This window comes from Trachypithecus francoisi, unplaced genomic scaffold (assembly GCF_009764315.1).
Source record: "Trachypithecus francoisi isolate TF-2019V2 unplaced genomic scaffold, Tfra_2.0 Lachesis_group12, whole genome shotgun sequence".
Classification (NCBI taxonomy): domain Eukaryota; kingdom Metazoa; phylum Chordata; class Mammalia; order Primates; family Cercopithecidae; genus Trachypithecus; species Trachypithecus francoisi.
Window position 1 is genome coordinate 18,404,218 of NW_022681457.1, and position 14,531 is coordinate 18,418,748.

The following is a 14,531-nucleotide window of genomic DNA, read 5'->3' on the forward strand; positions in this document are numbered from 1 at the left end:
GTGTCAGTATCAAACTCCACTGCAGTTGGTAGCAGAGACAAGACCCAAACCTAGATCTGTCTGAACTGAATCCAGGCTGCACAACATTTAGAGGAGGAGATAGATTATTCACTTTCTAGAGAGAGATAGTAGGATCCTAGGATTCTGAACAAAATACTGACAGAAAATAAGGCCAAGCTTATAGGGTCTGTTTTTAAGAAGTTTGCTGCCCCAACCCCACTCCAACCTCTACTCTTTATCAGACCAGTGGTAAACCAATGTGGAAGACATAAACCACACCATGTTCCCAATCTCGAGGAAGGTCTTGGGCCTATGTATCAGCAAGATGGACTAAGTGCTTTGGGAACAAAGAATTCTCAAATCTCAGCAGCTGAAGCAACAACGCCTTGCTTATGCTACTTGTCCACCCTAAGGTAGAAAGGAAACTGACCATCACAGACACTCAGGGACTCAAGGTAATGGAGGCTCCATTTCAACACATGCTCTCATGATTGCAGAGCAAACTACTCACAGGCTCCTAAGGCTTACTTCATTGGCTCAAACAAGGCCAAGCCCAGGCCTCAGTTCAAGTCAGCAGAGAAATGAAATCCTGTATACCACTACCTAAGACAATCATAATCTGCAGATTTCCTTTGCTTCTTTCTTCCCAGGCTCCTGCCCATATGTGGCTTTCTGTATCTCACTATTGCAAAGACAAGCAGCCAGCCTTCTCTCCTGGAAGGATAAGCCAGCCAGAAAGAAATCCATGCTCAGAGCAATATAGCATTTGATCAGAATCATCTGTGTGTGTGCGTGTGTGTGTGTGTGTGTGTGTGTGTGCAAGCACATGTGGTGTATAAATGTTTTATCAGTACCACTAAACACTAACAATGCTGTGTTTTCTATATTTTAATAAGTATCAGTCTAATGACTGGATTGCTTTATAAAAGAATTGCCTACCATAATCTAAAATTTTAGGTATTTTACCAAGCAAAGATTTAAGTATTAAATATGAATTGAGAAATGGCTGTATGTGCACAAAGCTAACATCTATTCATTTTTTTTTTTCAGGCCCTGGCAGATACTGGAATCTCCTCAGAGTTGTATGATAATGCAAATGACCTTCTTTCTAAAGTTAGAAAAGACAAGTCTGACTCATTTGGAGTGACCATCGGTGTAGGCCTGGCCAGCAGCCGTTTAATGGTGGGTGTAGGTGTATCCGAGTCAGAAGATGCTTCATTCCTGAAAGAATTAAACAAGTATAATGAGAAGGTATTCAAACATAATGTCTGTGTCTCACAGTATTCCATAATGTACACTGAACACGTATTACCTTAATTGCATTAAAAAGTACAGTAGTAATTGAACCTTAATTTGCTTGTGTAATTGGAAATGTCTGATCAGTGGTAATCAGGTTTGTTTTTCTTATTACGCTTTTGCACACAGAATAATCACAAAGGGAATAAAATTGAATGATAAGACTAGGATTCTTATCACTTTGCCCCCTCCCTTTCCTTTTTCGTGGTTACCTGGAGCATATAGGGAAATGTGTAGAATGGTAATGTTTTAAGAGAAACAGCTGGACCCTCTAAATTTCGCTTGGAAGAATTGTAAAGCAAGCCTTGCTTTTCCAAAAAGATAGAAGGGCTGGTATGCCAGAAAAAAAAAATTTCATTTTTCCAGAAAACCTTCACCTTTAAGTGCCTATCATCCTGAGGGGTCAAGAAATGCTTCCTTGAGGAAAGAACATTCATCTAAGCTTAGATCTAAAGATTAGTACAAATTGTCCAGAAAAAGGGAGACAGAAGTTGGCAGAAGGATGCTGTAGACATGGAAATCAGCATGTGCGAGGGACTGGAGATGAGGAAGCCACACAAAAACTTGGGATTGAAAGTACTTCAGCCAGCTGAAACACAGAGTGGGAAAGGAAAACAGGGAGTGGTGAGGTTGGAGAGGTAATCAGGTGGCCAGGGGAATATTTATTGAATTAATTAGAAGCTTACTAAAATTCTCAGTAGCATTAATACCAAGACTATGGATCCAGTTGGGGTTCAAAAATTATCTTGAATGATGAAAATATAGTTATAAAAATTAACTTAGCACACATAAATTGAGTCCTAGAGCTTTGCCAAAGAATGAGCTATTGAACTGAAGATAAAGTCCTATATTGTTCTAAGGGTTATCTGTAGCATGTTAATATGGACTTTTCTAAAAGCATGTGGACTCCTCAAACTTCCATCATCACTTTGAATCAAGGTTTCTATTGCCTGAAAGTAAAGCCCATAGATGGCCATCTTCCTATAAAACCAATCCAAAATTCTTCCAGTGCTATCTCTTATTTTTTTATATAAGGACCCTGCTTTTCTTTATTACTTAGTTCAAGATTACTATTGGACTATGAACTCCAGGGGGGCAGGAGCCTATCTCATTCAAGATTATGTCCTCTGCACCTAGTGTAATGCATGCTGCTATAGGCATTGTAGATCTTTGCTCAATAACTTCAATTGAATGACATTTCAGCATGTCATTAAAGATATCTTAAACACAATTTTTAATGGATACTTAATATTAGCATAGGAAGTTTCACAATGCAATGCTTTGATTAGCACTGGGAGAAGTGTGGGGGTGGGAATGGATTGGGCAAAGAACAGAAGGGTGAAGCACAATGAAGAAACCATTGTAGTAGCTCACCCAGGTGAGAGTTGATGAGAACTTGACCTAGGCAGGGGCAGTGGGAACAGAGATGGAGGTGTGGGGGAAGTCTGGCATACATTGGTACCAAATATGTGCTTGTGAAATATGGTAGTACTCCGTTACATGTATTTGTGTTCATATGTGTGTTTATATATATGTATTTCTTACAGCTACTAAAAGCTGACTTTTTGCATTATTTCTATTTATTTATTTATTTTATTTTATTTAATTTTTTTGAGATGGAGTTTTGCTCTGTCACCAGGCTGGAGCGATCTCGGCTCACTGCAACCGCTGACTCCCTGGTTCAAGCGATTCTCCTGCCTCAGCCTCCCGAGTAGCTGGGATTACAGGCATGCACCACCATGCCCAGCTAATTTTTGTATTTTTAGTGGAGACGGGGTTTTACCATGTTGGCCAGAATGGTCTCAATCTCCTGACCTCGTGATCCGCCAGCTTCGGCCTCCTGAAGTGCTGGGATTATAGGCATGAGCCATCGCACCCAGCAACCTTTTGCATTATTTCTAATGGTAACATATATGCTCTCTTTTTTCCTTTGCTTTATTCAATGGCGGTTGTTGGCAGAAATTCATTTTCATGAGAATCTTCACAAAGGTGCAGACTGCCCATTTTAAGATGAGGAGGGACAACATTATGCTGGATGAAGGAATGCTGCAGTCATTAATGGAGCTTCCAGATCAGTACAATTATGGCATGTATTCCAAGTTCATCAATGACTATGGCACCCATTACATCACATCTGGATCCATGGGTGGCACTTATGAATATATCCTGGTGATTGACACAGCAAAAATGGAATCTCTTGGTAAGTAAAGCAGCTCTATGTACACGGTAGTCAACACAGACACCAAGTCATGGTTTGAAGTTTTCTAAGCACTGACTATGAGCCATGGGTGATCTCATTTAGTTTTTAGGACAACTCTATAGGATAGAATAAGTATTATTATTCCCAGGGAACTGAGATCCAGAAGAGTGAGACTTGCTAATAAGCACCACAAGCAGGATTTGAGCTCAGACTTGTCTAGCCCCCTAAAACTATATGCTTCCTATTGTATCATAGTTACTTTTATTTTTAAAAAAATGAGGGCATTTTGTTAATTAAAATGTGAAAACTTGTTTTAAATGCAGTATTATTGGTTAATGGAACTACCACACAGTCAGTCAGTGAAGCTAGAAACTTAGATTCATCTCAGACTCCTCCTTCTCCTTCACTCCGGTAGATCTCTAAGGCGCTTCAGTTCTCTCTCATTCTTCCGCTGTCCTCCATCTCCACTCCTGCTGAGGTAAGCTGGGGTCTCATCTTTCACTTGTTACTGCATCAGCTCCTAAATGGTCTCTGGCGGCGGGCTAACCCCTTCCAAGCTATTCTTGATAATTGCCACCAGATGAATCTTTCTACTTCACAGATCTGATTATATCACTTTCTTGCTTAACATCTTGAATGGCTAAGAATAAAGACTATTAGCATCGACCACATTAATGATATTACTCCAATCTAGGAGAACAGTGGTTCTCAAAGTGTGGGCCCCAACCGTCAGAACAGCATCACCTGGGAACTTGTTAGAAATGTAAATTCTCAGGTCGCCATCCCAAATCTAACTAAATCAAAAACTGAGAATGGGTCCAGCTGTCTGTGTTTTAACAAGTTCGCCAGGCGATTCTTCTGATGCTACTACAGTTTGAGAACCACTGACCTATTCAGTGAGTGACAGGAAGGATGAGAGATCTATTCACATTGCAAAGCCAAGTTCAAATTCCCAGCTTTAAGAAGTTTCCTTGACTGCACCAGCCCAGGCTGGCTACTCCTCTTCTTCAACACATACATAAAATTCCACACTGGGTAGTCTTTAAAAAATAATTTTCCAGTGATGGGATTGCTAGGTCAAATGGTATTTCTGGTTCTAGATCCTTAAGGAATTGCCACACTATTTTCCACAATGGTTGAACTAATTTATACTCCCACCAACAGTGTAAAAGCGTTCTTGTTTCTCCACATCCTCTCCGGCATTGGTTGTTTCTTGAGTTTTTAATGATTACCATTCTAACTGGCATGAGATGGTATCTCATTGTGGTTTTGATTTGCATTTCTCTAATGACCAGTGATGATGAGCTTTTTTTCATATGATTGTTGGCTACATAAATGTCTTCTTTTGAGAAGTGTCTGCTCATTTCGTTCGCCCACTTTCTGATGGGATTGTCTTTTTCTTGTAAATTTGTTTAAGTTCCTTGCAGATTCTGGATATTAGCCCTTTGTCAGATGGATAGATTGCAAAAGTTTTCTCCCATCCAAAGGATTATAAATCATTCTACTATAAAGACAGATGCACAAGTATGTTTACTGCAACATTATTCACAATAACAAAGACTTGTAACCAAACCAAATGCCCACCAATAATAGACTGGATAAAGAAAATGTGGCACATATACCCCATGGAATACTATGCCGCCATAAAAAAGGATGAGTTCATGTCCTTTGCAGGGACATGGATGAAACTGGAAACCATCATTCTCAGCAAACTAACACAGGAACAGAAAACCAAGCACCACATGTTCTCACTCATAAGTGGGAGTTGAACAATGAGAACACGTGAATACAGGGAGGGGAACATCACACACCAGGGCCTGTCGGGGGTGGGGGCCTAGGGGAGGGACAGCATTAGGAGAAATACCTAATGTAGATGACAGGTTGATAGGTGCAGCAAACCACCATGGCACGTGTATGTCTATGTAACAAACCTGCACATTCTGCACATGTATCCCAGAACTTAAAGTATAAAAAAAAATTTCCAAATGTTAGTATTATCTTCCTTATCCAGATAGCAAGATATTTGAAACCAAGTATCATGCCTGCCACTTTTCCACCTCTTTAACATTCAACATAGGGTTTAATACATAGTTAGTGTTCAAAACAAGACAGGAAGTTTGAGATGAAGTATTAATTTAGATTCCTGGCTAGAGTCATTCATTAATTCATCCATCTACATGTTCATTTAAAAAATAATGCAACTGCTCTGTTGAGTATCCATTATGTGTTTGTGTTAGGGATATGATGATGAACAAATCTAAATACGGTTCCTACCCTCTTGCATTACAGTATTTTTCAAACTACATGTTGCAAGCCAATTGTAGTTCTCAAAATCAATGTATATGGATCACAAGAAAAGTTGCGAACTACAACAAAGGACAGAATAGAAAATATCATAATGGATTATAGGCACTAAAGATAAATTATTACTTCAAGAAATCTTTTCCAGTTAAATAAAAGCATGCATATTTGTATCGTATCATGATGCAAAATAAGTAGCTTACAATGGATGTAAAATATGTAAAATGTAAAATAAGCATTTAAAAACTTTACTCAAGTGGGTCTTAAGAATCATTCAAAAACATGAGGAAGGAAAAAAGAGTTAACATTTGTTGAGCACCTACTAGGCTTCAGGAGCTATTTTACATATTCTCATTTAATTTTCTTGACATCACTTAGAGATTGGTGTTATCCAAGTTTTAGCTACATAAATGCTGTGGCTCATCAGAGAGGCTAATTACTTAGTCCAGGCCTGCCAGAATCTGGGGTCAGAGCCCTGGGCCTCTGGTCTTCCACCATGTGGTTGTGGTATAGCCTTTCATTTGGGCTCCCGTCTTTGGGGCTGGATTGCTAATTAATTGCCTGGGGTATCTGGTGGCCCCTCCTCTTTAAAATCTGTGAGGCTGAAATGGGCTTCCAATGTGGTTAATATTCAAAAGGAGCCCACCAACAAATTGTCCCAGGGATAATTACCTCAGCTCTGTTTATAGAAAACCATATGTCGATAATAGCACAATTTGCTATTTGTGAAGAGCTGATTTTCTATAAATCCGGAAAGTTAGTGTTGCTTTTCTATAAATATGGAAATGTGCTAATCATCACCTCGTCTGCTGGAGACCGCTAATAAATCAGAATGTCATTTACATATTAACCTACAAAGAACAAAAATATCTACCTTCTTTCCCTTTGACAAACAGAATCACACACACCCTTTCTCCATTTTGATGTTTGCTATATTGGGTTGGTGCAAAAGTAATTGACGTTTTTGCCATTAGAAACTGCAACTTTTGCCTCAATCTAATAGCTTTCTCTCTGTCTTATTCTCTTTCCCCTCTGTCTCATTCCCTTTCTTTCTAGGTACTTTTCTCTCTCCCTTTTCTCTTTCCTCTTTGTCACTGTCTTTTTCTCTCTTTATGTATCTTTGATCTACATGCTGTTAATGTATATTCTATTAAGTGGTTGTTTCTGAGAGACATCCTGTGTGGTGAACATTCATGTCTGCAAAGGCCTGAGCTTGGCATGGAATGATTTAAGTGAACATCCTCACTGGTTTGCTCTGGGGGAATCTTTTGTCCTTGGGTTTGCTCAGATCCTCTCTGGGTTCATCCCACAGGATGCACGAAGCTGTTTTCTTCTAATGTGCCCTTTAGATCAAATGCTTCTCTCCCAAAGACAGCATGAAACCATGCATCAAAAATCAAGGGAAGTCTTGGATGTTAGGGAGGTGATGTTAGACTTCAATGAGATCCTAACATTTCCTCAAGGGCTGTGACTGACAGCTTTCTACCTTCTGCAGGTATCAGTACAGTTTGGGGCTTAAATTTCTGGATTTAGATTTTGTTTCCCTCCTTCATTCCTTCTTTGGAGCTCTCATTATTTGTCTTTGTATCAAGGTATATAGAAGAGAAATAGTGTATTCCGCATTCTGACTTCTCTGGTTACAGAACTGCCAATATATGTTGGACAGGTCAAGTACTTCAATGCCATTGTTCTGTTCAGTTGGATGTTCCCGGCCTCCTTTGCACATGCTGTTCTCTCATCCCCCAGTGCTCTCTTCCCTGTCTTGCCAACCTGATAAACTTCAGCTCATCCTTCTGAACCTTGTAGGGGCATCCCTACCTCTGTGAAACCTGCTCTGATATTGCTCCACCCCTTCTCCCATAGTTTCATTTGTTTATACATTCATTCATTCAGCCATGTCCATTGAGTTTGTATCATGTGTGAAAAGAACAAAATCAGTATGGTCCCTGTTCTTGCAAAGCTTACGATCCAGTGGAGGAAACAAAATAAACAGCCAAAGTCCAAATATCATCGTTGGTCCTCTTTTACTTCCTGGCCCCATCAGCAACATATGTTGACTTTACTTCTAAAGTATATACATCACCTGTTCTCCCTGTATTACTGTCTCACTTGTACAAGCCACTGTTGTCTCTCACCTGGATACTGCAAGAGTATGGTGGTCTCTTATTCTCTTTCTTTGTTGTTGTTGTTGTTGCAGGTGTTGTCGTAATTGTTGTTCCTGTAACTCTCTGGCACTCCAAGCTTACTTCAGTCTAGAGTCTTTGTATTAGCTGTCTTCTTTGCCGGAACCACCTTTTCCTCTGATGTTTGTATAGCAGTATTCTTACCAGTTGGATCTCCTTAAGTGTCACCTTTTCAGAGAGACCTCTCCTGACCATGTAGTTAAGTTTCTCTTTGTTATATCACCCTATTTTAATTATCATCAAATCAGTAGCCCCCATGCTCATAGACTTATTTGTTTATTGTCAATCTCCTCTTTCTAGAATTTTCATTCCAATCATTTTTGCTTATTGTTGCATATTCATTTCCTAGACTATAGTAGGGACTTAACTTGTAAATTAATTGATCAAGATGTAATTGCAAATTGTGATAAAAACCATGTAGAAAATGAATAGGTTGTAAAAATAGAGACTAACTTCAGGAGGTGAGGGAGGATATTCACTTAGTTTGGGATGATCTGGGAAAGTCTCTTTGAGGAAGTGAAATCCAAACTGAGATGAGATCCAAAGGATAAAGAAATGCGAAAGACAAGGGTGAAGGCGTTCAGGGTGAGTGGACAGCTTGTACAAAGGCCCTACCTGAGGAAAGAGCATGGCATGTTTGTGAAGGGAAAGAAGGCATGTGTGACAGAAACCTTGGAATAGGGAATAACAGCAGAAACTGAGGTTGGAAGAAGCCAAGAGGCATCAGAGAGTCTTTCTGGCCATAGTAAGAAGTATGGACTACATTTGCAGTGGCAGAGAAACTACTGCAGGGTCATCAACAGGGCAGTGCTTGGTCTAATCAATGGGCAGCAGATCATTCTACTGCCACATAGAACACAGATTAGAGGAGCAGGAGTGGACTCAGGAAGAACAGTTAGGGGCATTGCTGATGTCCAGGCAAGGAATAAAGAATGGATGTGAAAGAATATGATAGATTTGGGGTGTATTTTTAAAGTAGAATTTAAGGAATTTATAGATAGACTGGGTGTGGATTGTGAGGTATCAATTACTCCTTTCTCTAAATTGAATTTTTATCATAGACACACGAGTGTGTGTGCATGCACACATACACACATTGAGGTGAGAAGGACAGGATGTGCTTACCTGAAGGTGCCATCTTCGTGGTAAAGACAGCCCGCAGGCATTTGGAAATATGGTAGGCATTCTGGGTGCAAAGAAAGGACTCTAAATATACATACATATTTAAACGCATATTATAATAATTGCAATTATATATTTGTCTCTTCTACAGACTGTGAACTTTGACGTACGAGTCCTAGGCCTGTTATCCTTGGGGTACTTTTTGAATCTAGCACAAGCCTGAGACCACAATAGTGCACCATGAATACTCATTGAGCTGCGTTCCCCTTGCTGCTTCTACTCCTCCAACTCTTACCATCACGTGAATGACCTCCACATTTCCATCTAGAGTCCTCTTTCTTCTCCAGAATCCCTACCCATATTTTCGTATGCCTGTGAGTATCTCCACCAGGAAGCTGGCACCTCCAGGCAATAACATTCATTTCCTTCTCACCCCAAACCCTTCAAGCATTTCTTCCCGAATTATTTCTCTATAGAGACACCACCATCCTCCCAGTTTACTTGACGTAGAGAGGTGGAAAAATAATTGACTATTTATTGCGTGCTAAGCTCCATACCAAGTCTCCTCACCTAAGATTGACAATGATCCTGTGAGGGAGGCATGGTTTTCTCATTTTTACAGATGGAGGAAACAAGGCAAAAAAGTCGTATCACTAATAAGTGAAAAATATACAAAGTGAGTTAAAATCCAGGGTTCTTTCTTTTTCATCTCAGTTGCCTTTATTGGGACTCACAACCTGGGAAAAATTCTGTCCCTCTCTTCTCTCCCCCTACATATCTCATTAGTCACCTCCTCTGTATCCACAATCCATCCCTTTCTCTCCATTCCCGATACCACTGATGACCATGCTATGCCATTTTTTCCTGCAGGTTCCCTCCAGCTAAGCAGATATGCAGAATGAGAAATGTATCAGAGGTTAAATGGGTATTTCATAAATGCCTTTGGAACAAAGTTGGTGGTGGTCTGCTCCAGACCCCTTCGGTGGCTCAGGTAGATAGGACGTGACACATTTGTTTCAGCTTTTGTGCCCTGGGTCCCTCAAAATGCAGCATGAAGTAGAATGCTTCCTACCAGTTAAAGAATCTCAGGGAGTCTGATGGGACACCTCTATCAGGGATGCTGTAATAGAAATCCTGCATAGAATAGAAAGTTAAACTGCCATGATTCTTGGCCTTATTGAAAGGGCTTTGCAAAGACCTCACAGAAAATGACTTATGTTGATGATTTGCTCACAAAAACAGCAGTAGCCATTCTGCCACCCTATCAAAGACAGCAGGCCCCATCAAAGATGGCAGGCAGTGTCATAGTGGAAAAAATTATTTTCCCTGAGATATCTTTTTTTTTTAAATCTAGGCGCTACCATTCAGAAGCTGTTACATCACATTTCTGAGTCTCAGTTTTTCCATCACTAAGGTAGAGATTGTCATAACTACTTTAAAAGTCTATTGTGAGAATTAACCAAGATAGTCATGAAAAGCACTGTGATACCTTAAATACTGTCCAAGCAGCACTTACTATTATGGATTATAATTTCAGGTAGAGTCAGTAAGTACTAAAGCCATTTTGATCAAGCTCTGTGAAATTAAGAAACATGCCAGTGACATGGTAGCAAGGAGTCCACTCTTTGAAGTCAGATACATCTGGGTGGGGATCTTGGTTCTATCATTTAGTAGCTGTATGATTTTGATTGAGGAACAACACTTAATTTCTCTGAGCCTCAGCTTCTTCAAGATCCAAATAAGAATGATAACAAGGTTTGTTTGCTTGAGAATAATTCTATGTACATGTTGCATGATAAGTGTTTAATAGATATTTATTCCCTTTAATGAAGGATATGAATATATCACAGTGGTTACAAATATGGACTCTGCCATTTATTATGTAGTCATGGGCAGATAATTTAATCATCTTAAGTTTCAATTTCCTCACCTGCAAGCTAGAAATACTGTCATCTACCTCATAGAGTGGTTGGTTGTGAGGAATAAGTGAACTTATTTTGTACCCACATTCCAATAAGCACTCAATAAATTTCAATTGCTGAAGTAGGTTCTGAGTCAGATTGCCTGATTCAAGTCCTATCTCTGCCTTTATCAGTCATGTGACCCACAAAGTAGTTAACCTCGCTGTGCCTCAGTATCTTCTTCTAAATGAGTCAATAACAGTACATACTTCATACGGTTGTTGTAAACTTGAGGTGAAACAATCTATGTGAGCATGTGGCTTAGTGCCCAACACAGAGTAAGAGTTCAAAAATGTTACCTATTATTGCTGTATGATGTTGGTGTTATTATTACCACATTTTTATTATTCCCAGATTTACAGTTATCAACTCTGGAATGTTAACTGTTCTCTCATCTGTAAAGTGGGGATAAGAGGAAGATCTGTCTTCCAGGGTTCTGCAATCACTCAGCTCTGAAGCATTGCTCAACCGGGAGGGAAATCATTATCATGATGTCCAGCGTGCAGTGGCTGGTACATTTGCTGTGGACTTGGAGCCTCAGCAATCATGCCTCCTCCTCCACCTGCCCATTTCTTTGATCAAGGTCATTCATTTCTGTCTCCAAAGCTTCATCCAGTGTTGGAGGGACCACTCTTACCATTTATCAAGGTCACTTTGAATTCTCATCACTATCTTTCAAAGTGTTAACAACTCTGCTCAAATCAGTGCCTGCTTTCCATCATCCCTGACCCTGATTGATGCCAGATAACAGTGACCCTGGGAAAGACCCTTCCAGCAAGAGTGCAGTACATCCAACCCATTATTGATCATCTTCTTCCAGTCAGGGTTTGTGGACCAGCCAGTCTACCACCTAACACACAACATCTAAATAGCTACAGGGACAGAATTTAAAACCTCACTAAAGTTAATGCCAATTATAGCTCTATATCCTCTTCCTCCTCCCTCCCTGCCTTCCTGTATTTCATTTATTCATTTAGCCTTTCCTGTGGCAAACATTTATAAAGTACACATAACATGGGAAACACTGTCTAGATACCAAGATGCTTAATACATGGTCCCTCTCATCAGGGGTCTCATAGAAAGTAAGGGAGTTTCTCTTCATCATAATCATCTGATTATGATCAGGGCTAATTTACTCTGTGGACAGCCAAATTGGTTACCACCCAAAGTGAACAAGCAATTTATTTTCTTATTCACTATTTGGTTTTAATAAAATGTATTTACATATAATATCTACTACTTGTAGAACATAACACATTTACATCTGGCATTCAAATTCATCCTCATAATAACTTTATGAGGAATTATGTTATTATTTTCCCCAGTTTTATAGAAAGAAAGTTGAAATCCAAAGAGCTTAAGTAAATGGTTCAGTGTGACTCACTTAGTATTGAACCTAGGTCTTCTGATTTAGATTCTGTATGTCTTCCAAGTACTCATCCCTTTTTCCATATATTCTGTCATTCATTCTGATACTATATGCGAGAGGCTTAGGCTCTAGCAGTGGTGGTAAGACAGCCAAGATTTACTGAGTATTTACTGTGTGGTAGACACTGGGGTGAACACTTTAAATGCACCATCTCATTTAATTCTCAGGAGAGACCTGTGAAGAGGACACTATTGTATAATCTCCAATTCACAAAAGAAGAATTGAGACTCAGTTATTCTCAGTTAAATAGCTTGCCCAAGGCCACATAGCTATTAATTGGTGAAGTCAAACTCAAGAAACTGTAATGTTAAGCAACGTGCTATTATGTCTCAAGGAGGTCTTAACCTAGGATTTTTCAAACTGCAGACCATAACCCATTATTAGTAGACTGTAAAAGAAATTTAGTGGATCATGATCAGCATTTAAAAAATAAAATATAATAGAATGCAAAATATCAGAGTATATCACACAAAGTGTAGTTAAGCATTGAAACTTCTTTTAAGCCAAGCACAGTGGCTACTTCTTGTAATCCTAGCATTTTTGGAGGCCAAGGCTGGAGGATCATTTGAGCCCAAGAGTTTGAGACCAGCCTGGGCAGTATAGGAAGACCACATCTCTATAAAAATTTAACAAACAAACAAAAAACTAGTCAGGCATGGTACATGCACCTGTAGTCCTAGCTACTTAGGAGGCTGAGGTAGGAGGATCACTTGAGCCTGGGAGGTCAAGGTTGCAGTGAGCCAAGATCACACCACCGCACTCCAGCCTGGATGACAGAGAGGGGCCCTGTCTCAGAAAGAAAAGAAAAGATACTTCTTTTAAATGACTGTGTGTAGACTGGATCATGATGTGAAATGTATTTCTTATGTTGAGAGTGGTCGAGAAAGTGTTAAAAACAGTCTTAACTCAGTGTGCTCCACTAACTATAAAAGCATATTTAATTACTTTAAATAAAGGAAAAATCATCAATAGCCCTAAGGGAGGCATTGGAACGTGTATTAATCAGGTTCTCCAGACAAACAGAACTACTAGAATACCTGTATCTCTCTCTATTATTAATCTTTATGTAACATGTATATATAATATAAAGAGATTGATTACAATGAATTGGTTCATGTGATATGGAGTCCGACAAGTCCCAAGATCTGCAGTCGGCAAGCTGGACACCCAGGAGGGCTACTGGTTTCATTTCAGTCCAAGTCTGAAGGCCCGAGAACCTGGACAGCCAGTGATGTATTTCCAGCCTGAAGGCCAGCAGGCTTGAGACCCTGGAAAAGCTGACATTTCCATTCAAGTCCAAGGGCAGGAAATAAAAGCCAATGTTCCAGGTTAAAGAAAGGAAGAATCTTCTCTTATTCAGAGGAGGGTCAGTCTTTTTGTTCTAGTCAGGCCTTCAATTGATTGCATGAGGCCCATGCGTGTTAGAAAGGGCAGTTTACTTTATTAAGTCTAGCACTTTAAATGTTAATCTCACCCAGAAACACCCAGAACAATGTTTGATCAAATACCTGGGCATTCCATAGCCCAGTCAACTTGACGCAGGAAATTAACCATCACAGGAAGATAGACAGGTGGGAAAGCTGGAAGCAGATGTCAATAACAACTGTGGAGCTAGGTCTGGAAATCTCATGGAATCAAATGGTTCCAAGAGTGTATCTCATTGGAAATAGAGGAATAAGCATCATTGGGTTCTAATTCTGTGGCAGGTGGCACGCTGAGCCCTCTGATGCACATCATCTCATCCAAGCCTTGTGGCAACTCTTTGAGCTCTATTTTATGGCTGTCCTCATTTTACAGATGAGGACCACTAGGCACTGAAAGGCAAGATGACATGTCCAAGGTGACGCAGCTGGTCAGAGACAGGATGAGGTTTGAAACCAGGTTTCTAATTCCAAGTGCAATGTTTCTTGCAGTAAACCGGTATTTTCTTTCATTTATTTTCCTTTCTAAGAGCATCAAACTGTTGTGATAGCTTTGAAAGGGAGTCAATTGGGTTTTAAAAATAATTAAGGGAATATTATTTTCTATATCCATTTCTA

The 14,531-nt window shown here is 39.8% G+C and overlaps 1 protein-coding gene across 1 annotated transcript in view; it reads left to right on the forward strand.

The window, feature by feature from the left end:
- C8A (complement C8 alpha chain) overlaps positions 1-14,531 on the forward strand; it is a 61,759-nt gene that overhangs the window by 27,458 nt on the left and 19,770 nt on the right. The window contains exons 6-7 of the mRNA XM_033225039.1: positions 1,051-1,251; positions 3,256-3,496. Of these exons, the coding sequence (XP_033080930.1) occupies positions 1,051-1,251; positions 3,256-3,496 (442 nt within the window). The remainder of the gene's footprint in view (positions 1-1,050; positions 1,252-3,255; positions 3,497-14,531) is intronic.